At 40.1% G+C, this 23383-nt stretch overlaps 1 protein-coding gene across 23 annotated transcripts in view; it reads right to left on the bottom strand.

The window, feature by feature from the left end:
* The window catches only part of TPK1 (thiamin pyrophosphokinase 1), a 325524-nt gene that overhangs the window by 3755 nt on the left and 298386 nt on the right, over positions 1-23383 (bottom strand). The window contains exon 8 of one of the 23 annotated variants that reach the window (XM_066992164.1): positions 7915-8035. The exons of the other annotated variants lie outside the window; for them this stretch is intronic. Within the exon in view, the coding sequence (XP_066848265.1) occupies positions 7932-8035 (104 nt within the window). The 3' untranslated portion in view covers positions 7915-7931. The remainder of the gene's footprint in view (positions 1-7914; positions 8036-23383) is intronic. 23 annotated transcript variants of the gene reach the window in all.

Genomic DNA, 23383 nt, shown 5'->3' with positions numbered 1-23383 from the left:
AAAAAAACAAACATTTGTGGTTGCTGCATAGTGAAGCTTGAAGGGAAGGAAATCCCCAAACTGTGTGGAGACACACAGTTATTCTTACTCTTCTTTTGTATAAACCCACTCATTTAGTGTCATTTATTGCTTCTTGCTCAAGACTATCAGAATAATTCTTCCTGTTACAGCTTTGCATATGAAATAACAGCTTTGTAAAAGGCAAGAATTAAGAACATGGCAGCTTAATGAAACAAAATCTAAAGCAGTATTTCCTCAGGCATAAAACGAAGTGAAAATCCTGCTTTTTTAATAAAAAGTTCTTCCCCACTAGATGGAGCTTTTTATCTTTACCAGATTTTCTTCTGCACAAGAATCACAATTTGAAATGCTGAAGTGAAAAATGCAAAGACTATAAACAATGCTGTTGATTCACATTGCTCAAATGGACTAATTCCAATTACTTGGTTTCACAACCAGCCAACATCTCAACTAACATAATTAAAAATGCATGCTTTCCTTTCAATAAATGAACAGTAATTAATGTGAAAAACTAGGTTTAAACCAGTAAAGGAAATAACAAGATGTACATACCTACTGCTTCTAGGAAAACTTCCTACTGTGCCATGCATTATGATATGAAGTTTACAAGGTCAAAGAAGTGAGAAGTTCTATCAGTTCATACCTGAGCCATTCCTTTTTTTATTTTTTTAATAGCTTTTGGTCCGACTTGTTAAGTCCTAGCAAGAGCTTATGCCTTGGGAAAAACCTATTACCAAAAAAACATTCTTGCTGTTGAGGTTATTTTTCTCAAATGCCTTCCAAAGAAAACAACCTTTTCAATGTCTAATAATTAGTATTTATAGTTTTGATGGGTATCAGAAATTATTTTAATAATAGATTTCAGATTGTGATTTATTTTTTATTTTTAATCTCAAACTGGAAAATACCTGGGATGTTTAGAATCCTCTAAATAAAATACATTTTATTTTGGATCATTGAAAATGTTCTTTTAGACAAAGAATGGTATTTTTTTTTAATGAGAAATTTCGACTGCTGATTTCAATGAAAATAATAAGAATGTTTCAGCAAAAACAACAAATTCCCCCCCCCATCTTCCAGCAGCATAAGACACTTTTTCCCCTGAAATTCTGCTTAGTGCTTTGGTTCCAATTGAACTGGTTACTGATAATAAAGTGTTTGTGAGAAAAATACTCGACCCAGCTCTTCCAGTATAGCTGTACTGTTTTTCATCGCTCTCCATCCATAAAGTTAGCATGTCTTAGTGGCACTGAGTCTAGGTGGCTGTGCCTCCAAGAAAAGCAGCGGGGATTACATGAGTACATAACTAAGTAATAGTTCTGAAATCTGACAGCTCTGGAGTTTAGAACTAAAAACAAATGCTATTCCTGCCTTCTTGGGGAAAAAAAAAAAAAGTTTAGAACGAGGATACAAGTTTCTATGGTGTACTCCATGTTCTTACAGTATCAAAAGATTCTTATTTCTGATGGATTGCAATGTATCACTAATTCAGACCTACATATGGTCTATGGTCATGGGCAGGGCTTATTTTGATGTGGAAGTGAAGGAAGGTTTTTCTAGCCGCTACTATTATATATAGCAGGTGGTTGAATCTGTCAGGGCTTGAAAATGTTAGAAATAATTTAAAGAAGAAATATGAAGGCTCATAGATGAGCTTCCCAAAGGAGCATAATCACAAAGATCATATTTCTTAGACGTCCCTTTTGCTGACCAAATTATATGATAAAGGAGGAGGCTTCATTAATCCTGACAGTGCCCACTTCCTCTATTTTATACTATTTTATAGCTAGTCTTTTGATACTTATTTTTTTTTTAATACACGATACTGACGATGCAATGTGGAAAATGTTAATCTCAGATGAAAGACTGTGAAAGCTGAAAAAAATCTCACAGTTGCCAGAACATCTGGAAATGTGAAACAAATGTACTCTGTAAGTAATCAAGTTGTATATATATGTGTGTGTGTGTATAGAGATATATTTATATACATCTGTGTATGTATATAACAGACATATATATAAATACATTTATATATATATAAAACAAACAAATCTCAAAACTAGAAATACATTTATAAAACTCTTACCATGATTGTATCTCTACCATGGTGGGAGTTTTACTTTTTAGTTGTCAGTGCTGAAATGAGACCTAAGCTCACTGCTAGCTGATGTGTCCACTGCTGCACTGCATGCTTTCAGCCTGGAAACTGAGCAAATACCATGGACTCTAATTACAGCTAGGTTTGGCCTTGCAGTGTTAGGTGCTGCAAAAACACTAACTCTCAATATCAGGTTACTCCTCAATAACCGTATTCATGATCTAGTAGACTTGTAAACATTATTTGTATGACTTCATTGTATCATTTAAGACACTTCCAGAAAACAAACAAACAAAACAAAGCAAACAAAATATTAAGGATGAATACACATCTTACAAGCTGCACTGGAGCATGACTTGAGGGAGGCATACACAGAGAAAAAATTTTTTCTTACACATACCATATGTGGCAAAAGCAAATCATGTCATTAATTTGAAAGGCTTAATTGAATGAGCAGGCCCTCTGGTTATTCCTACATCTGTACCAAAAACACATTTGGCTCTGGACAGCCAATGGGCACCTAATGGGCATGTTTAGAGAGGAACTTATGAGAGCTCAGTCTTCCTGTCAGTCATGCCTGATGTTTTTCTCCAAAGACATTTAGGCAAATGGAAGCCTTTTGGAAACCCCTGGAATGCAGTCTGACATAATAATGCAGGCATATCATAAAGGTCCCCACTTCATAGAATTTCAGCAAAATTCAGGGTCCTACTGCTGTGACCAAAAAGTGTTTGACAGCAAAACACCCTCACAAGAAGTCTAACACACACAGATATTGTGATATCTACACTACGCTTCCTTTTCTCAACCGTATGTCTCAATTACTTTCTGAAATATGTAAAGTCACACCTTGCTGATTTTCCTCACTGAAAATAAAAATAGGTACAGGAATACAAGCAGATTGCCACTCCTGGCATGGATGTTTGGAATATCAAAATAATTAAATATTAATTAAAAGCCTTATTATAATGAATGTAATCCTTTTCCCCCTAGGCAAACGCTGCATCAAAATGATAGAAAATTAAGATCAATAAGCTGAAACACAACTTAAAGTGAAATATTGAATTACCATTTGGTATCCTATTATAGTTTATCTGGAGAGGATTTCCCTGAAGTTCTGTGTTAGGAGCAAAAATCTGCATTTAAATGGGATGCATTAGTAATGCATGAGCTAGTGCTTTGCAGGTCACCATGTGTCTGTGGAACAGCAGCATTAATTTTGCTGTTTATAAATAAATAAATAAATAGCTTATAGCTTTTTATAGCTGGTTTTCCTTTCATTCCTCCTAGTTTTACACGTGATTAGACTGACTTCACTGGAATTAATCTTGGTTTACACCGATATATACAAAGGAAAAATTGGGTCCTTGATCTCTGTGCAGTGTGAACTGCAGAACTGGAAGTTGCAAATAGCAGTAATTTACAATAAAACATGAACTATTTTCAACACTAACACAACACAGAAGTGCCACGAAGGCTGGCCAAGTCTACTGGGAGGGGACAGGGCCAGGCTGAGTTTTGTGTAAGTGGAGATTGCATTCGGCAATTTTTATAACTGCTGTAACTTCTGGTAACTGTTTCTGTTGCACAGAACAATGGTTTTGTAATCTCACCAGATCCATAGAGTGAGCTCACAAAAGCACAACGGCTGGCTGGCCCACAAATACCCAATTCCCCAGGTTCAGGTACTGGCAAAGAATCCCAGCCAGGGGCTCCAGAGCACAGGCTGCCTCGCTGCGTGTCAGTGGGAATGCGGGAGATGACAACAAAAGCACTTACTGTCAAGCCTTAACTATTTCATTTGAAAAGAGAAAATATGTTAACAGAATTACATGTTCTACCCTGGATAGAAACCACCCATGCTGGGTGAGCCTTCAGAAATGCAAATGGTTGTCAGAAGTTTTCACATTTCCTTCCAGCAGACTTTTCCAGCTTTGTAATCATGGTGGTACTGTAAGAATAGCTAGAACTCCTACTGTCACATCACCTGCTTGGGAGCAATTTAAAATGATAAACTGATAAAAATTAAGGTGAGGAATAAAGTGCTTCCATACTAATGTTGCTGCTGCAACTACTGCTTCCCCAAAATTGACAGGAATGGTCGATAGCTGCAGGAAGTTTCCATGCCTATTATCAGCATTTTAGCACTACTAAGGAGATGTGTTCCGGTCTTTGGTTAAAATCAGACTTTAGACTCTTTAACATAATTACAGTGGTCTAGAAAGTCCGACATGGAAACTGTATAAACTATTTTCAATAGTGTCTTTCCTGTCTCGACATAATAAATCTGTACCGATCCTACAGCAGTAAAAGTGATTTACCAAAGATGTAAGTATAAAGAGAGTCAGGGAACAAGCCGGTCCAGAGGATTATTTTGCTAAGCTAAAGGCAAAGCCAGGCTTAGGAAGTAATGTAAAAAATTTAGTTTAGCCAGTAAGAATCAGAATGTTTACTTCATTTTTGATGCTTTCCAGTAAGTTTGTATAATGTCTGTCAAACTACTTAGAGCTCTGAGGGGCTGTACAAGTGACAGGTACTATTATTAATAGCGTTCGAGCAGTGAAGAAACAGCTGAAGAAATAAAATGCAGCTTCAGTTTGACAGTCGCTACTGTAGAGATCTTGCATATAATCTAGACAAAATAACTTGTTGCTATTTTGGTCCTTCTCTACTTTGTGTTGTAAGATAAAGAACGCTGCTCTTCTGAGAAAAAGGGGCAAGAGTAATGTTGAGATGCACCAGCTAATGAGTTGTCTCAGTTCTAAACTTCTCCATAAGACATTCCATAGACACATGGTGCTATTACCCTGCCGTGCTTTACAGATGTCACTTAGTCACACAAAGCTCGGGATGGGTACAACGATCTGGTACAACACTAATCAATGAGATTAGCTAAAAACAATGGTGATCTGTCTTGGCACTTAGATCTGAAGCTCTGGTTTGACATGACTGCAAAGAGCCTAAAAATGCTTGCTGTTTTGAATGCAGTTATGCTGCCAAGTTGATATGATGCATCTAATAGTGAAGTCTACTGCATTTGCTACAGGAAGGTAACCACACAATTCTAGCAGATGACTACATGAAATGCTGTAGCAGTGAAATTCCCTCTGTATTCCTCATGATCTTGCTGTTGGAGACAGGGCTGAGAGACAGGGGAGGAAGAAGGAGAAGCAATCTCTTCCTGACCTGATGCTCAGGGCTGGTAAACAGTAGACTGTGTCTGAGAGCTTAGGCTTCAGAACAACTTGACTCCAGAAAAGCTTTTCAACATACCAGATCCTGATCCTGATCAACATCTTGCCTCTAGCTCCAGTCATTTTCCGGCACTTCACAATAACATGAAAAAAAAAACACACCATCTCACAGAGACCAATCTATCCTTCAATGGGTTTAAGTGTGGTATTAGTTAATCAGAACACATAAATTATTTTTCTCTTCTGTTCTTCAGAACCCTGATAAATCCAGCCACATTTATTTATAAATTAAGAAGAACAGGCAGGTAGAGAGGATTTTAAAGCACATGCATAATATAGTCAATCAGCTTCTGTATGGTACTGTTGTTCCCACTCTCTGTAAAAACATTTGTGCAGATAGAGTGATTATTTCTGTAACATCCAAACTGGGCCTGTGGCTGAAGTGTGGGTATATGGATTTGGTCAGTAAATATTTACACAGCTTGGGTTAAATGGGGATCTTGCTCAAACACTCCACAGAGGAGAACAACAGCTGTGCCATAACACTGCACAATGGTTTCAGCCAGTCAACCTCCTCTACTGCCTACCAGTGCATAGGAAGAGTTCCCAAAGTCAAGTCTGCCATCAAATTTGGCACAACTCTGCTTCCTTTCTCCATGGTGTGGATGCAATTTGCCTAAGAGAGTTGATCTAAAGCCAGTCCCTAGCCAGCCCTGAAAAATGAATTTAAGCAGGCTAGCTTCTCATCCTTATCACCGCTGCCAGTGCTAGCTCAGATCAATATCCAGAGTCCTGTTCTCATGCACAAGTTGCTCTGTCACTGGGCTGCAGTGCCAAAATTAAATTAAATTAAATTTGACAATACTCTGTAAAGGCTCCATTCTTCCACCAGCTTCTGCAGCATTTTGGAGGGGCAGGAAGCAGAGCAGCCCAACAGCAGCTGGCTGGAACCAGTACTCCTGGTAAAACAAAGGTGGCAATGCTACAATATGAAGGTCAAAGTAAATCTTTTGAACTCTGGGAGGGGTTCAACATACTGCAGATTTAACCCCTTTCTCCAGTTCCAGACTCCACCTGACCCAATCCAGCCCATACCTGCCCAGGTCAGACTCCTGGGTGGCCACCCAGAGCCACGTGCATGCTGCTCGATGGCAGCCAACTGCTGCTCACCCATTGCAGAGTTTCATGCCCCCACCCCGAGACCTCATGTCAATCAAGCTGCCAGACCATGCACTGTTAAGCACTATTAAACTGCGCCACAACCCAGGATCTCGTGGTCAAAGAGCTCCTCTGACCGCTTGCCTTCATTTCTTAGCACTGGTCAGGGTGCAAGAGGGTGATACCTTCAGCATGCCCTGTCCCACTGAATCCCAGGACAGCTGGTGGCACAACGGCTGGTGAAGAGCAAGGCCACCTCCGATCTTGCATGCAAGCAGCAGCCCCTCTTAGCTATTAGCACTTTATTGCAAATAACCGACTTTGATCAAATTAAATCCCTGACAAATAATTTTATTATGCAAGCTTTAATAGTGAATAGCACCATTTCCTAAAAGAGTTTTTATGGAAATATGATATTGCATTTACATGGAAAAATGAAAAGAACAAACTAGAGTATTCATCCCTGTGCACAAAAGGCATCATCAATAAAGCAGCTGTGCTTTTGTCTAAAACATTTCTGTGGAAGTGAGTAATTATTATTTAAAAAACCCACACTGATCTGCTACTGACAGCTCACAAGGTACACGTTCATCTACTTGCTCTCCCTGACAGATGATCTATTCTGAGCACAGGTGACTAACTAATAAAGCCTATTATACATCTAATAGAAAAGTAATTCCATTTATCTTTACCCTTCCTGGCACCACTGCTTCCTTTCACTGCATCAGGGTGGGATGCGGTAAGAGGCTTCTAAAATGAGGTTATTTTCACTCCTACAATTGCTGTGCATTACTTAGAATTTTAGACTGTTTTGCTTTCTTCAGGAGAAACAATTAGACATAGATAATATCACCCTGAGGATCAAGCAAAAGCAATTATTTCTGTTAGAAAATGTCCCCCTAGATCTGCACATGAACAAGTAAGCTTTTTGATTTTTAATTTTATTACTTTGTCTTTCTGTTAAACAAATAATTAATATGATTACTAACACCCTATGTACCTCTAATGTCTATGCTATTTCAATTATAAAGCCATTACTGACGGTTATTAATTCTATTCCATTTATCTTCAAACTTGCATGGTAAACTTAGAACTTTGTTGACATTCATGGAGCTGCAGCTACTCCAAACTCACTCACAGGCAATCCAGCAAACCGTATCTGTTGTCATCCCCTGAGACAGAACATGAAATCCAGCTGGAGACATGGTTTTTAGTTCAGAGTCACTGAGTTGGATTAGACGGCTCTCCATTCCCTCAAAAAAAATAAAGGATTTCACTGAAATAGTGTTGCCCACTCTGTGTTAGCAATCTTCTGTCTAAGCTACAAAGTCTTTTTATTTTATTTTTTAATTTTTAGTTTTTAATTTTTCTAATTTCCAACAAAACTATAACACAGCAAAGCCTATTTGAGCTAGTAATACCTGCTTCTTCCACTTTACCCACCGTTAGAGCACTTGGCTTCAAGAAGGATGTGCCTGCCTCGTATATGAATCAGTCAGATGATGCGCATATGGCTCATTTACAGTCTTCTTTTTGGATGCAAGATTCAGATTTGTTGTCAATGCTGCAAATACAAACAGCTTCTGTATAGAGGTTTGTCCACATAATTAAAACAGGAAGATTCATTATTAAAGACAAGTCCTAAGTCTCACTGACTGTCAAAGACTTCATTCAAGTGGAAAACTAGCTACTGAGGATCCTTTAGTTAGTTGTGCTCTCTGAAAAAGTCTGATCGATTTCAAATAATGATTTCCAATAAGAACAATGTTCTTAGTCTTGGTGTGCTTCCTCCTCCTGACCTTTGGAAAGCCTTTTTTTTTTTTTTTCCTTCCCTCCTCCTTTTTACAAACTGGCTAGTAATTCATCCTCTACATTCAGAAATGTGTCCAAGTCCTGTGATTGTTGAGGACTCAGTAGTTTTGGGTACATTCTCTCTTGCTTCCTCTCCTCTAGGGAATGCTACCTTTGCAGGGCCAGGCTATACTTTCTGCCTAGGTGGAATGGAAATAAAGGCTTCTGCATTAATCACGCAGCCCTCTGTCAGGCACTGCCCAGGCCAGGCAATGTAAGCTCTTGACCCTCAAACGCAGAGGCCAAATGCACCACTAAATTAATGTAGTACACTGTGCAAAGACATTAAAGTTTTAACAGTGCAATTGATTCGGTGTAGTTCAACTTTCAAACACATTGGTCCAGATGGATTGCAACAGTCGCACCATGGCACAGTGATGCATGTCAGTGGGCTCTCAAATTTTACTGTACGGAGGACATGACATTGGCTTTTAACTTAACAATAAACCACCCCCAACACACTGTGAGAAATGTGAAGGAAAAGGAATTACAAGTCCAGTAGTTGCATGTAAAATAAAGGGCTAAGCCTACTGCATTATAGCTTGTCTACTTTTGCCAACACTAACCAATTTTTAGCACTTGGGGTTGAAAGATCTTGACAGCTACAATTGCCAAGGAAGGAAATACATCCTCAGACAGACTTTTTTTCAGGTTACAGTGAGTTTCCATAAAGTAAATCTGATTTATAGTCTAGGATGTTCTTTATCTCACCTGATATTACTGTCATCTTCAAACATTTGTCATTCCTCACTAATTATCAGTGTCTGAGGGGTGCTGTAGAAGAAGCATTCCTATCAATAGCTAAGAAAATCACCTTTCTGAATTTTATTTTGAGTTCAAAATCAAATTTACTAAAAATGATTGGATCTTAGCTGACATTTGCCATTTGGTGTACTCAGCATTTTCCACTCCTGTTATGTAGTCACTTCACAAAACATATGAAGACTTTCACTACATATTAAGTATCTGACTAATGGTTTAAAGCCACCAGATATGTTTTTTTTTTTTCTTCCCTATTATTATTTTGCAAATAGGGAAAATTTTACTGAAAGCAATATTACCTCAGATGGAAATTTTGCTAAAAGTCACTTCAAAAACATTTATGTCACTTCAAGAAACAATGATAGCAGCTTAATTTCCTCAAGTTCATATATTTCTTAATAACTGTATTGCATTTATGTGGCAAGGGTTTGGTAGTGGGGGGCCACAGGGGTGGCCTCTGTGAGAAGAGTCCAGCAGCTGCCCCATGTCTCATCAGAGCCAGCTCCAAAGGGACCCCGTGGAGAGGCCCCTGGTGGAGCAGGCTGTCCCCCTGCAGCCCATGGGTCCCACACGGAGCAGATCTCCACGCTGCAGCCCCCCCGTGGAGGAGCCCCCGGTGGAGCAGGTGGATGTGGCCTGGAGGAGGCTGCGGCCCATGGAGAGCCCCCGCAGGAGCAGGCCCCGGGCCGGAGCTGCAGCCTGTGGAGAGGAGCCCAAGCAGGAGCAGGGGGCCTGGGGGGAGCTGCCGCCCGTGGGGGACCCGTGCTGGAGCAGTTTGCTCCTGGGGGATGGACCCCGTGGTACGGAGCCATGTGGGAGCAGTTCTTGAAGAGCTGCTGCCTGTGGGAAGCCCCTGCAGGATCGGTTTGGGAAGGTGGCATCCCGTGGGAGGGATGAAGTGTAAGGGACTGATTGCAGCCCCCATTCCCCTGCGCTTCTTGGGGGGAGGAGGTGGAGGAGGGTGGACTGTGGGGGGCAGGTGTTTTTAGTTTGTTTTGAGTGTGTTTTGCCCATGACAATTAGTGGGAAGTGATCTCCCTGTCCTTGTCTCAGCCCTTTTCATCATATTTTCTCCCCCTTTCCCTTTGGGGAGGGGGAGTGAGAGAGTGGCTATGGTGGGGTTTAGCTGTCCAGCAGGGTAAGACCACCACAGAAGTATTTGAAGAATGAAAGAACAGCACTGGAAATAGTTTCTGATGAATCCCCCATCTACAGCACACTAATACTGCTTTTTAGAGGTGTGGCATAAGCGTTAGAAAAGGAAGTAAGTAGAGTTAAAAAAAAAAAAAAAAAGTATCTTTTTGACCTGAAGGAAAAGTCATAGGTGTAAGGGTTTATTTCCTATGTTACTTATAAACTTGCTTTATTTAGGTATGTTTGCTTAAAATGGAAAAAAAAAATCCTGACAATATGTATTTTTACATTCAAACAAGGCAGACCAACAATAAAGCACATACTATTTCCAAATTATAAGTATTCCTTTAACTACTGCTATGGAGTGTTGTACCAGTAGTTTCAACAAGTCTGCTGCACAGTGCATTAAATGATGGATGTATCCATCACTAGTGCTCATAGCAAAAACATAACATAGCTATAATCCTTTCATTTGAATTCTACACTATCCTATCGTAAATGTCCTACAACATGCAAATAAAAAATCTCCAATATTTCTCTATGTATGTGCTTATGATGCAAGCAGAAGTGCCTGAAAATATATTGACATATCTAAAGATTAATCCTGGGATATTCCAATCAGAGTAAACAGTCTTCATAAATAACCAGATACAGAAGTCTCAAAGCAAGTGGGAACTACAAGTCTATTTCACCTCTTGGAAGATGTGGAGACAGACACACATTCCTCTTAATATCATAACTTTGTGAGTGTACCACTACATATCACTACAAAACATCCAGTGATACAGAAAAAGCCAGCATGTCTCCAAGGTAACCCTCAAAACCTAGAGATGTCTCATGCAAGCTCTGGACACAACATGAGGCTTGGTGATAACTGATGTAATGATACATCTATAATAGCTATACATCTATATAACGATATATCTTTTTGTAACTAAAAGCATGCTCACACATCAAAAGGCACAGTATGGAATATGCAGCACTGCTCTTCTAATAAGAGGCAGTCTTCTTTTAAGAACTGTCAAAATAATATCACATATATACCCACTACAATGCAGACTTCATCAGACCAAGGGAAACAGCTTGCAGTGAATCTCAAAATCAGACAGAAATAAAGTCTGATAAGAGCTTAGATTTTATTGAAGGGTGGGTTTAGAAAACACCAGGTAAAACACCAACATTTCTAGGAAGAACTGGAGAATCTGTGCAAGTTCTGTATAGAAATCACACAGACAATTTCTGCAACAAAGAGGTCAGTACATGGCAAGATGTATGTCATGTCATGAGCAAGAGTGAAACCCTGATGATATAGATTTTAAAGTACAGGGCATAAGTAGAAAAGAGAGCAATAAAGTGTCAAGCCTAAAAGCTGTGAGCAAAAATGTAGTTATATGAGCTCTAACACCATCATCAGCTAGGCAGATAAATCTCTACTTGCTGTTTTCAAAGGGTACCCACAAATAGTCACAGGATTCTTGGAAAAAGCCCAGGACCTTTAAGGATGGCCAGAATACTGCAGGAAGCTCTTACTCAAATAAACCTGAGGTCGATCAGACACAAAAGGTGCTTTACAGATGCCACACATGCACAGACACACAAACACACACTCACTGACTCGCCCTATACTGCAAGCAGACTGAGGGGATTACAAATAATGCTGCAAAACTGAAAAAGCCCCACTCTTCAACAGCTGGAGTACAGAAAGGTTGTGCCCAAATGTGTCATTTTGGGAGAGGGAACACTGCTGAAGACCTAGCAGTAGAAGGAAAGCCACTTGGAGAGCCTGCCTTGCTGTAACACTAAATTCACTAAAAGCAGTTTGCCTCTGTTGCTCACAGGTAAACTCCTATTAAGAAGTTTTGTTCCCTCCCTTGAATCATGGACTTCAAAAGTCAGGGGATGCTGAACACAATGTAGAGGCAGCTCCTGTAATTTGTAGAAGACAGACTGGACAATATCATTGATGTAGCGTAATGAGCCATTTCCCTCCTCCCCACTGTGATTAATGGTGTGGAGAGGAGTTCTGTTCGCTGGGCTGATAGATGCGATTCTGGCCCTAGAGGCATGCCCTATATATAGCACTGTGTGAATACATGCATGAGAGATTGGCAGCTAGAAGCAGCTCTGGGAGCCTTTGTTATTGTCCAGTTTACTCTTTCCTGAGCTCCTCCAGCTCGCACAATCTGTATAGCCTCTGGGAAAGCGGCTTTAGAATTGGCTTACTTGATGGAAAAAGCTGCTCTTCTTGATGTATATGATGCAAAGTAATGTGACAGTGATTGACAGCTGGAGGTGGGGGAAGAGGAGAGGAAAAATGAGTTAAGTCAGGGTATTGTAAGAAGAAGCAGAAGGGAGAAGAAAAAGAAGATTCCTTATTAACACAGCACGTGTGCAGTGGCAGAGATAAGAGTTGCTGTTTTTTATAATAATAATCATTATTAAAATCAGTTAAGTTGACACAAGTTTATGATGATAGAAATAGTACCCCAGTGATTACTGGATGTTTTTCTTCAAAACTTAATCTTCCCAAATAGAAAATAGTTAATAAGTTTAGGAGTCTGCCAGTCTACTCCCCCTTCACATTGTATGACCCAGCAATATAATGAGAATATAACCCCCAGGGCCCAGTCCTATCTACACTTCCATTGATAATGTACACTCCTCATGCATATTTAAGGTGAGCCAGAACTTGCCTGCCAACTTCTCATTCCCTTTTCCCTTGCACTGCAGAGCCAATTGTAATTTTTATTGAATGATGCATTACATTGCAATAAACTGGGCAAAAGTGTGCTGCTGCTTTTGCACTTTCTTAGCTCGGGTCTGAAAAGAGAAGAAAAAGATGTAATTGATTCCATCAGCTCTTTTTGTATTAAAACAAAAGGTAACACCCGGAGAAGCCTCTTTCCACTAGAAATACGAGGAACTCAAAATTCTAAGTCTCTCACTTTTTTCCTTTAGGAGACAGTACTCACCAAACAGAGACAACCGATTTTAGCATATCTTCAGCAGACTTAAGTTCTGGACCAGTAGTATGGAAAGCTGAAGTCCCAAGGAAAAAAAAAGGGGGGGGGGGGGGTAGGGATGGGCAGGGAATGATACCGTCTTGAAGATACTTGTAGAAAAAATTGAGTTCTTAAAATATGTCAAGAAGGGAAGAGCTTATTTGAACAGATCCCAACTGGCTCTTATTCTTACTGCTGAGTAAAATATCCATTTCCAGAGCTCCGGGAGATGTGCTGGAAACCACTACTCACTGCTGCTATTTGGAAATAAAGTTTTACAAGCATCTCATAAGAATATGCCACGCTTGCATTCAGCCTAAAGGAACTACCATCATTAGTAAACAGGTTATGCTGTAGTTTTCCTTCTGTTGCCTATGTGCACACAGCTCTGTATAACAAATAGAAGACAAGGTTAGGAAATGAGATGCACAGCAGTTGTCTGTCTTTCAGTACAGAAACCTTTTCTTCCAGAACAGGACCCAAATGTTGGATTTTTTTCATTAAATTCTAGTGTTACACAGGTACTAGTATCAGCATGGAATTGTCATGGTCTAAAATACCAAACCCTTCCCCAACAAACGCTTAATTGCTAATGGGACTAATTCAGTGTATAGCGCTCTGAAAATCCTGGAACTTAAAACTTTCACCCTTTATAGAAGGTCATAACCCGGGGTCAGCTTTGAAAAAACAAAAACATTGAATGTACTTCCTGCTTTGAAAACACCTAGTAGATCCCACCATCATCCCTTATGGAGATCTGGTTCAAACAGTACAAATCTTCAGGCTGAGTACATTCATTATCATCTTCAGGGACAGCTGCAAAGCCAAGACACATGCACACTCAACTTTAGAGTAAATTCATACCTAATTCAGACCTTATCCAGTTGGGCTACCTAGATACTCTTGTCTGCAGGCTACAATTCAGAGAGGTACTAAATCATGGGCTTAAGCTAAGTCCACACAGACATGTCACTGATATCATAAAAACCTCAGCACCTACCCTGTGTAGTGCTGAATCAAAGTCCAAAGGATTCCTTTTAAAACCTCTGACCATAAAGCATGATGAAAAAAGGACAGAGAAATTTGTAACCTCTTACAAGATCAACTAGACCCACCGGTGCCTTTAATCCTTGCTTTAAAAAGCAACAAAAACAAGACAAAGCAAAGTCCAGCAAAGCCGTTATACTTTTAAATTAATCTTTTTATTTATAATCTTAATGACAGTAAAACACATCAATAACAACATGGTATGAAAACTCCTCTCTTTTCCCCAACAGAATTGTTTCTTAGAAGAAGTATGGTAATTTGTCTTGTCTTTTGATTAAATGAAGGTGGCTTGCTTCACTTAGATATGCCTTGTCTGAGCCAAGCTGGCTGTTCGTTTTGGCACACATAAAGAACACCCAAACCAAAAAATGCTTGCTAAGGAAGAGCTAGCATTCAAAAACTACTCAATCTTGACATTGTGCAGTCTCATTTTCATTGCAACATGGTTATGGAAGTTAAAAATTTATTTGGCACATTAAAACAAAATTGGGTTAATCCGACCCTAGAGACAACAAGCTAACTTCAAGAACACAAGAAAGCCCAGCACTACTTTTCAAGAAATGGTACATACAGAAACCATCCCTGTCCCCTTTTGTCCCCCACTACCCAAACTACATTTAGAAATTCATCCTGTGAAGCGATCTAGACATTCTGATGGCTGCAATTTATCAACATAAATTACTGCGCTTCACAGCAAAGCTTCTGTCATAAGAAAACACTGTGTGCCCTAAATTGCCTGCTGCCCTCTTCAATAATCAGCCTAGCTTTTAAGATCCAGAGATCTGCTGTTAAGGACACCTCGGTGCACACCATGAAAAAAATTGAGTTTCATACACATCACTGGAAACATCCACACACTGCTCTATTAATCTTTAGATTGGGGTCATTCTTCTCTTGAGATGTGGTAATAGATTACTTGGAGAGAAAATTGTGGAAGAGGACCCAGACAGGGACCTGCTTAATACTAAGCCGGCTCGCCTCTTTCCCTTTTGGGAAATGGCCAAAGCTGCTGTTAGCTCTGTACTGACCAACACAGATGCAAAAGGAATGCACAATGTGTTTGAAACACCAACCTCCCCTTACATCCTCTCAAGCACCCTACACCGAGACTCGTGCTGGCACTGCTTTTCTTCTTTCCTGGACCACAACCTGGTATCCCCTACCTGGCATCTCCTACCCAAGCTCCTTTGAATTTCCCTTTCTATTTTCTCTGGGAATCAAAATCTACTTGCTTCTGGGAAGACACAGGAGACAGTGGGCAGGCTCTGACCTTTTGCCTTCTGCCCTGTGGAGATTCAACCCCTAGGTTATGACAACTAGAAAAGACTTTTTCTCCTCTTATTCCCCAGTCCCTTCAGGTAAGCCTCAGCATGTTCCCAGACCTTCAGTCACACACACAGTTTTTTTTTGATTCAAGACCTTTGAAATTACATGAGGAAAATATCCCTGGGAAGTATCATTTACAGAGAGGGACATGGCCTCATGTTCTCCAGTACCTTTGACAGTCCTCATTTTTATAGTATTTCTTCCCACGTGGGCTCTGAAAACTGTGATGACCAGCAGCATAGGGAATGCCTTCCACAATTCTCCACCCCCAAAGCAGAAATCAGTCCTGGAAAATGAAATCAGTGGGAGTTTCCTCAGTGCAAATGACCAAGAAGGAAACAGTGCCCTGCCTTTGCTCATGAGGGTATAGTTGCTTTTCTTTGGAGGATCCACATTGGGCTCTTCCTCTATCACCATTTGTCATTCATTCTGCAACCAAGCAGACAGTGTGGCAGGATGGAAGAAAAGCACCTAAAGCTTCACAGTGCCTAACTCAGTTAAACTGCCTGGGAGGGCCAAATCTGCAAGAATAAACTAAACTAGTCCCAAGCTGCTGCATTTTATGCCAGCATCCAAACTGGCTCCTGGATGGCTCAGAAACACCAGCACAAGGAAGGACGTTTCGGCTTTGCATTTCTACAGCCCTCTGGTGTGCATGTAGCTCTGGAGAGTCTCAGCATTAAGTTCCTTTTGGATGTATTTCTCTCTGTCCAGGCTCACCTCACGTCCTCTTGTACAAGACAGGCAGCACACAGTATGCACCAGCAACTCTGAGGTTTAAGGGCTCTACTCAGATTGTCACTGCATCTTCCTCCTCATATAGGTATCAATCTCTTCTGTTAACTCTTCTATATTATCGTCAATGCAAGTTCCTCAGGATGCACCTAACTTTTAAATGGTAACTTCATGTTTTTAAAGTTTTAGGTTCTTCATCATCTACAAAGAGGGATTTCAAAAATTTGGGATTTTTGAAACAACACAGATTGGACTTGATTGAGAGAGAAGAAAGGTATTTATGAGAGGAATAAATTCAAGTATTACCAGGTAGTCCCATATATAATGGGATAGTAGAATACTAGTCAATTCTAATATATTCTCTAATTGTCCTGTTCAATCTCTCATTTATTTCAGTCTTGAATCCCTAAATGTCACTTGTCCTGTGGGAGACTATTACAGACCCTCATTGATATTAATGACATCTGTTTCACAGAGCTAGCAACCACCTGACAGCACCAGACATTTATAGCTTTAGAACTGGAGGCTGTTCCATTGTACTTTATCACAGACCACGTGAAATTCTCTTGTTTCCATGCTTTGGAAACATCACCCCAGTTTCACAGCAGGGATGACTTGCTCATTGTGCTTTTCTTTGCCATTTAGATGCTACACTTCATATTGTGCAGAGCCCTCCCTCCCTTTCAGGGCTTGTGCCGGTCTTGCAATTTCACGGAGAGAAAAGAACTTACTCTGCTTTTTGAGACAAGCTGCACAAATGCATGACAAAACTCAGTACTAGGAGCATCTTGCAAAAAAAAAAAAGATACAGAAAAAGAGCAGCCAAATATTGGTTCTACCTGGATGCTAAACCATGGACAAAACAGTTTTTGGCTGCAAGCAATTGCATTGAATATCTGCACACAGTACTTTGAGCACCAACTTCAAAATCTTGTGCAGTTAGTAGGTCTAATTTTTGTTCCCAAGTCACTGTGCAGAGACCAAAAAAAACCACCCACCCACAAAACAGTGACACTGGGGGAGATGGGATGAAGGTATGATGACAGTGCTTACTTCTTTATTAAAGCGAAGTGTCTGCTGCTTTGTTCGTACTCCAGCCTGCCCTGCTCTCAGAGAGCTGTGAAGGGAGCAGTGGTTAAAGCCAGTTCCAACAGGGGAAAAAGCCTGTTACACTGAGCTCAAAAGTGAAATTCAAAATCTCTGCTGCTACCCCTGCCAGCAGAGCAGTCCACATGCTAATCCTAAGAACCATCTGTGTAGATGTAGGTATGGTGCACACAGTCTCAGGAGAGCTACCCCGGACTTACCATCAGCACGACAGAGAACAAAGGATGGCCTACTGTCAATCCCACCTACCTAAAAATTGACAATAAAAAAAAAAGTCAAGTGATGCTTATGACCTGAAAGGTAAAAAGTTACTGAACCTGGTCCACAGAGGGGTCCCGGCACTGACCCTATCAGCTGTAATAGCTCCGAGAAGCCACCACAGCCTGCTCAGGGCAGTTTTCCTGCAAAGAGACAGCTGCGAACGTAGGGGAATACAGTGGCTTCCTGCCAAAAATCTGCATTTTAATAACTTTGTAATTGCATATTTTTGCAATCTGTTGAGTCTGACTTATTTTAAGAACATCCAAGAAGTAAAACAGTATCACCACCAGATTTTCTGGTACTTCAAATTTCATAATGAAGTTTGCAACAACTCAGTAATTATAGTGAATAATTCATAATAAGGGTTATAATGATGTGACACATTTTAGTGAATCCCTGAAATTTAGGATGTTTAAGTGATAAAAACAAAATCAAAATTAAATTCAATAGTAAATATTAGAAAAAAATAATTAAATTCTATAATTAAAAAAACAGATTGCAAATCCAGTCCGAGCAGTGGTGTTGCTATCAAGCTCATGTAATTTTATTAGAAGTGATTAGCTTTAAACATTATTTTAAGGAAAATGACTGTGGTTCTGCAAGGCAAAACTTTGCATACGGGGACTCACTGCATGATGGGATAACTTATGTACAACTCTTTTCAACACAGTGGCTCCAGTCACACTTTGCACAAACCCTTTGAAAAAGCAAACCATCTTATCAAAAATAATGAAGAATTAAATCCACTTTTACTTGGTCATGCTTTTAGACTAGTGCTATTAACAATATATTGGACAAGGGATATGGAACAAGTTTTGAATAATCAAAGTCACTTTGCTGAAAGAAATGGAGCCAAGCACAACTTAACTCACTGTACCCTCATCGTAGACTAATATCCTCAAACTGTTGTCCCTAATGCAGGTTTCCAGGGACAGCTACAAGACACCTAACTGCAGTATTTCTTTCATGTACTTTCATGTTTTGGAGTATTTTGAAAATCTCATTTCACATGAAATTTAAATAATAAGCTTTTTACATCTTCACTCTATCTAGATACACTGACTGACCATTCATAATCAACCACTTGAACTCCAGATCTTCCACCACAGCTCCATTTTTTTAATAGAACGACAGCCTTTCAGTTTTGCATTTCTCCTGTCTTTTTTTTTTTTTCTTTCCAATTTAAAATAAAAATTATAACCACTGAAAGGCTTGTTCCATCCACTTCATGAGTGGAAGAACAAAAGCCCAGTTCTCCAGCCCCTTCTCCCAAGGATGCTGAGGGATGAAATGAAAACCAAGTCTCTAACTTCCAAGATCATCATCTAAGGAACTGTTTCATGACAAAGCACACGTGCAGTTAAAACCCAAACCACACATCTCCAAGGATCTTCACGCTGAATGAGCGGTGACTGCTTTTGCTCCCCCTTCCTGAAAAGCAGAGACAAAAGCTCTCTGTGGGCAGGTGGCTTCTGCAGCCCCAGTAGCACACTGGGGCAAGCTGTGAGACCACCAGAGGAATGCTTTGAGATAGAGCTGCACAAGTGTTGAGCCCAAGAAGTGGGTGGCTGAATACAATCCCCCAGACATCATTGCTTCACATTAGAGTTTATTTCCTCAGTAAGATGTACATGTTTGCTAGCAAGAGATGGAAAGTGCCGGGTGACATCCCGGTGACAGATTTTCTGCATATAATGATATACTGATGTGATTTTCGTTATGATTTGCAGACGGAAAGAGAGTATTTTCACCTAATTCTGAAGAACATAACATTTTTTTTTTAACCTGAATATTTAGCAATGGCCTTCCTGACAGCTTGTTACAGTTATTTTTCTGTTATCCCTTTAATCTCATAACTGTACTCTTCAATAGCCACTATACTTACCATAGCCCTCCAGTTTGAAAAATTATCATTCGGTGCCAATGAAGCCTCTAATGTACCAATTTTAACCAGCAATTAATGAAACACCGAGGGAAAATAAACTAGAGATGCAAGCATTTCATACTGGTCACTAAATAAACATCCCCCTGTGTGTTTGGTGGTGAGTAAATATAAGATCCTAGAAGGATGGCAGCAATGGTAGACAAGATTTGTGATATATGTGGGATGAAAACTCACTCCACCTTCCTAACCCCAGACCTTTTCAAGTGTCAGGGGAAACACAGCAGTCTTTTCATCTCCTTGTCAGCTCCAAGAAGCAAACTGAAGAGCTCTTTCACTAACAAATGTAAAGTAATAGAAAGCGAAAGACCCTTCTTGAAAGGTTCTCCATCACTCATCCACTAAGAAATGCTCATTGCTATGGCAGCAGCAGCAACACTTTCTAGCAGAGGCTTCCAGTGGCTGCTTCAAGGCTCAGCGATGCCATAGGAGGGAACTAACATTTAATTTTACTTCTTTATTGGTGGGTGGGAGGGATGGGAATGTAACAAATGACCCCTGACATAAGGCATTTCATGGAGAATTGACCAGTTGGGATTAATGGACCTTGGCTGCATTTGGGCTATAAAATTTTTCAGCCAGCCATTAATTTTCAAGAAATGCTCTGTGCCTCAGTCGTTATTACTTAAATAAAAACATATATTGCATATATGGTCAAATCAAATTATGGTTAGAATTTTGTCAAGCACAGATAAGGGTGTAAACTTGCTGTGTTGTTAAAGCTTTTTCTTTTACCTTCAGATGACTGTAGTTTGGTAGTGGGAAAGATTATTATACATGTCCAAGGAAGATGCCCTTGCTTTGCCTTTGTGTAGAATGAACACAGGATTAGAATCCAGAATAACTATTTGCAAAAAAATATTCATCAATTACCTTCATTTTTCTGTTGTGGTCACAAAGTAGTATTGTGTACATATATACACATATATTTCACACGACAATACATATGTTTATCACACAAAAATACACACAGTGTGTTAAGCACATACTGAGCAGTATGGCGTTTTCATGATGGATTTGGGCTGACTGCAATTAATTATGTGCGCCAACACTGTAAGTGTGTAGTGCAGATCATTCTAAGGAAAGGCTAATAAAACCTTTCTATCACACTTACTTACATTCCCTGTTTTTTTGCTGCATGTTGCAGCAACACCATTTGAGAAAAAGGAGTTTAACATTTTTATTGAAGCTATGGTTTGCAAGCCCAAGTCTGTAAAGCCAGGTACTTTGGCTGCCATCAGTGAGGCCATACAGTGATTTGAGAAAGAAAAAGACTATAACCAATAAAATTTTAGAAGCCTCTATAAATGACTTAGAATAGATTTTCTATACAAGTGCCTTGACTTGAAAATCTAGCAGTAAGGTCTGCACCCATGATAGGTATATGGTCCAGTATAGTTAGTATTAATGTAAGCTTTTTACCAATAGAAGGGGGGAATTTATAAGCCTACCAGAGATTTCAAAGCATCTACGTAGAGCCAAGGATGATCCACAGATATCCGACTTTAAAATCTCAACCACTTTCTATGTATACAAAAGTGATGTCTGGAGATGTTTTACCTTTATGAGCTACACCATTTTTTTTCCACCCAGCCTGGAGCAGTGTGCCTATTGAGGCAGACTGTCCTAAGGTGCAGGACTGTCCTCAGGTCACGGAGTGATTCCTATGTGACAGAGCTAGGAAAGTAACCGTGAGCCTTCACCTCACCCCTGCAGCAGCCTGGTCCCCAGCAGCGAAGGGGGTCTCTGAGGAGGGGCAGGGCTGGACATCAAGCTCTGTGTTGCCCCTCCACATCCAAAGCTGGCGGGGTGTTTGCAGGACCTGCCAGGTTACCCCAGCACCCTGAGGGATGACGTTGGGTTTTACACTATTTTTACAACACACCTTGAAGAAAATGCAGGGCAATCTAAATCCACGTCAACATCAGCCATTTATTGCAGGACACATAGCAAAGTTACTTCTGCTTAAATGCCCATCATTTCAGTTCACAGGCATGCTGCCCCCAACCCTCTCTCTCACCTCCCCAAATTGGTGTCGGACTCCCTCGCATCCTCACTGCAGTGCCTCTGCAATGCTCTGACCAATCTTCCTCCCTCCGAAACCTGCCCTCTGGTCTTTCCCCCTACTCTCCAGCACAGGCAGGCATCTCCCTCCATCATCACGTTTTTATATTAATTCCCTTCACATTTGAGTCCTCGCACCACAAAGTGCCTTCTCCCTCAACAAAAATCACAACCTGAGTTTTCCAAGCTACTCAGCACCTGGGGTTTGCCAAGTGAGAACGGAGTTTCCTAGAACACATGAAACCTGATCTAAGAAGAGTTTCAGCTCTCTGAATCATTTGCCGTTCCTAATGTCTTCCACATCACTCTGCCTACTGCCTTGGTAGCTCTGCAGATTGCACAAAGGCTTTAATCTGAAAAGCTGCATAATATTAAAGGCCATAAAAGATGTCAAAACGAGGGCAGAGCATAATGCGAGTGTTATAATAATACACAACTGGTGAAACAGTAACTTACTGCCTCCACATTTCATGGCCACATTTGAAATCAAGGAATTAAGATTGCATGTTCTGATTCACCTTGTCCTTCTTCAGCCTTGTACTTAATGTAGTCACTGAGAAGATTGCTCTGCGTTGAGTATCGAGTCTCAAAAGATTATTTTGGCTGGTATTAACGACTGAACCAAAGCTAGGGAAAATCAGGTTTGATCAGGCTCAGATGCTGAATACCTGCATATTCAGTTCTAAAATGCATTTCCTGGCAACTGCCCATTTACTGTTAACATGAACAGCTGGAAGAGTGTTTTGTACGGACACAATACTGGACAAAATTTATTTTCAAATCCTAGCCCAAGTCCACCCCATGAATCCAATGCACCACAACTGAGAAAGCGGCCAAAATTTTCTTTGATTTTTCTTCCTTTGTACAGAAATGCAACTAGTTCTACACACTGTGATAAACCATAAAAGAATCAAAAAGAAAATATCAATTTCTGCCATAATAGTGATGAGCACATACAGCAAATACTTATCCTGTCATTTCTGTAATTGATACTCTAAAAGTTGGTGGAAAATGCACGTCCACCTTCAGAGGCAGTGAAACCCTATAACGAAGGTTAATAGTAATTGTAATATTTAATTCACTAACCATATGGTGCATAAGAGATCATATAGTGTTAAAGAAATGATTCAAATAGTCTTTATGTCCTGGAAGAATAGAAAAACAATAAAGAAAGATATATTTTTATGCTATGAACTGAAATTCTTTTCTGAGTGGAGAAAAGGCAGGAAGACATCATTAGGTGATATTGCCAGGTAGCCTATGTGCACAAGTGTACTTGAGAAACACGAAACTAAGAAGAATCATACTTTAGATTAACAGATACAGCTAATGGTCAAAAATGGCCCTCACAAACCCATATGTCCTACTAGAATTTCAAAGAAACACACCAGCTGGCAGAGGAAGAAAACAGCAGTGCAGTGGATTTTTCCAGCCATTTCTGCCTCTTTCCCTGTTCACATTATACTGGTATTTCATCAGCTCAGTCCAATGGCTCTGACTAACCACTGGCTCTAGTTGCATTCGGCTTTTTTTTCCTCCCAAAAAATCAACCAACCACCACCACCACCACACCCTTGCACCTCTTGCCCTTTTTTTTTTTTTGCTTCTTCTTCTTTTCTTTTAAGGAAAATGCTTTCCTAAAACAAAGTTTATAGTGATGTAACAGCTCTATCTCTGACCA

Source organism: Anser cygnoides, chromosome 2 (genome assembly GCF_040182565.1).
Source record: "Anser cygnoides isolate HZ-2024a breed goose chromosome 2, Taihu_goose_T2T_genome, whole genome shotgun sequence".
Classification (NCBI taxonomy): domain Eukaryota; kingdom Metazoa; phylum Chordata; class Aves; order Anseriformes; family Anatidae; genus Anser; species Anser cygnoides.
The sequence above is the reverse complement of the archived record's forward strand: the minus strand, read 5'-3'. Positions and strand labels throughout refer to the sequence as shown.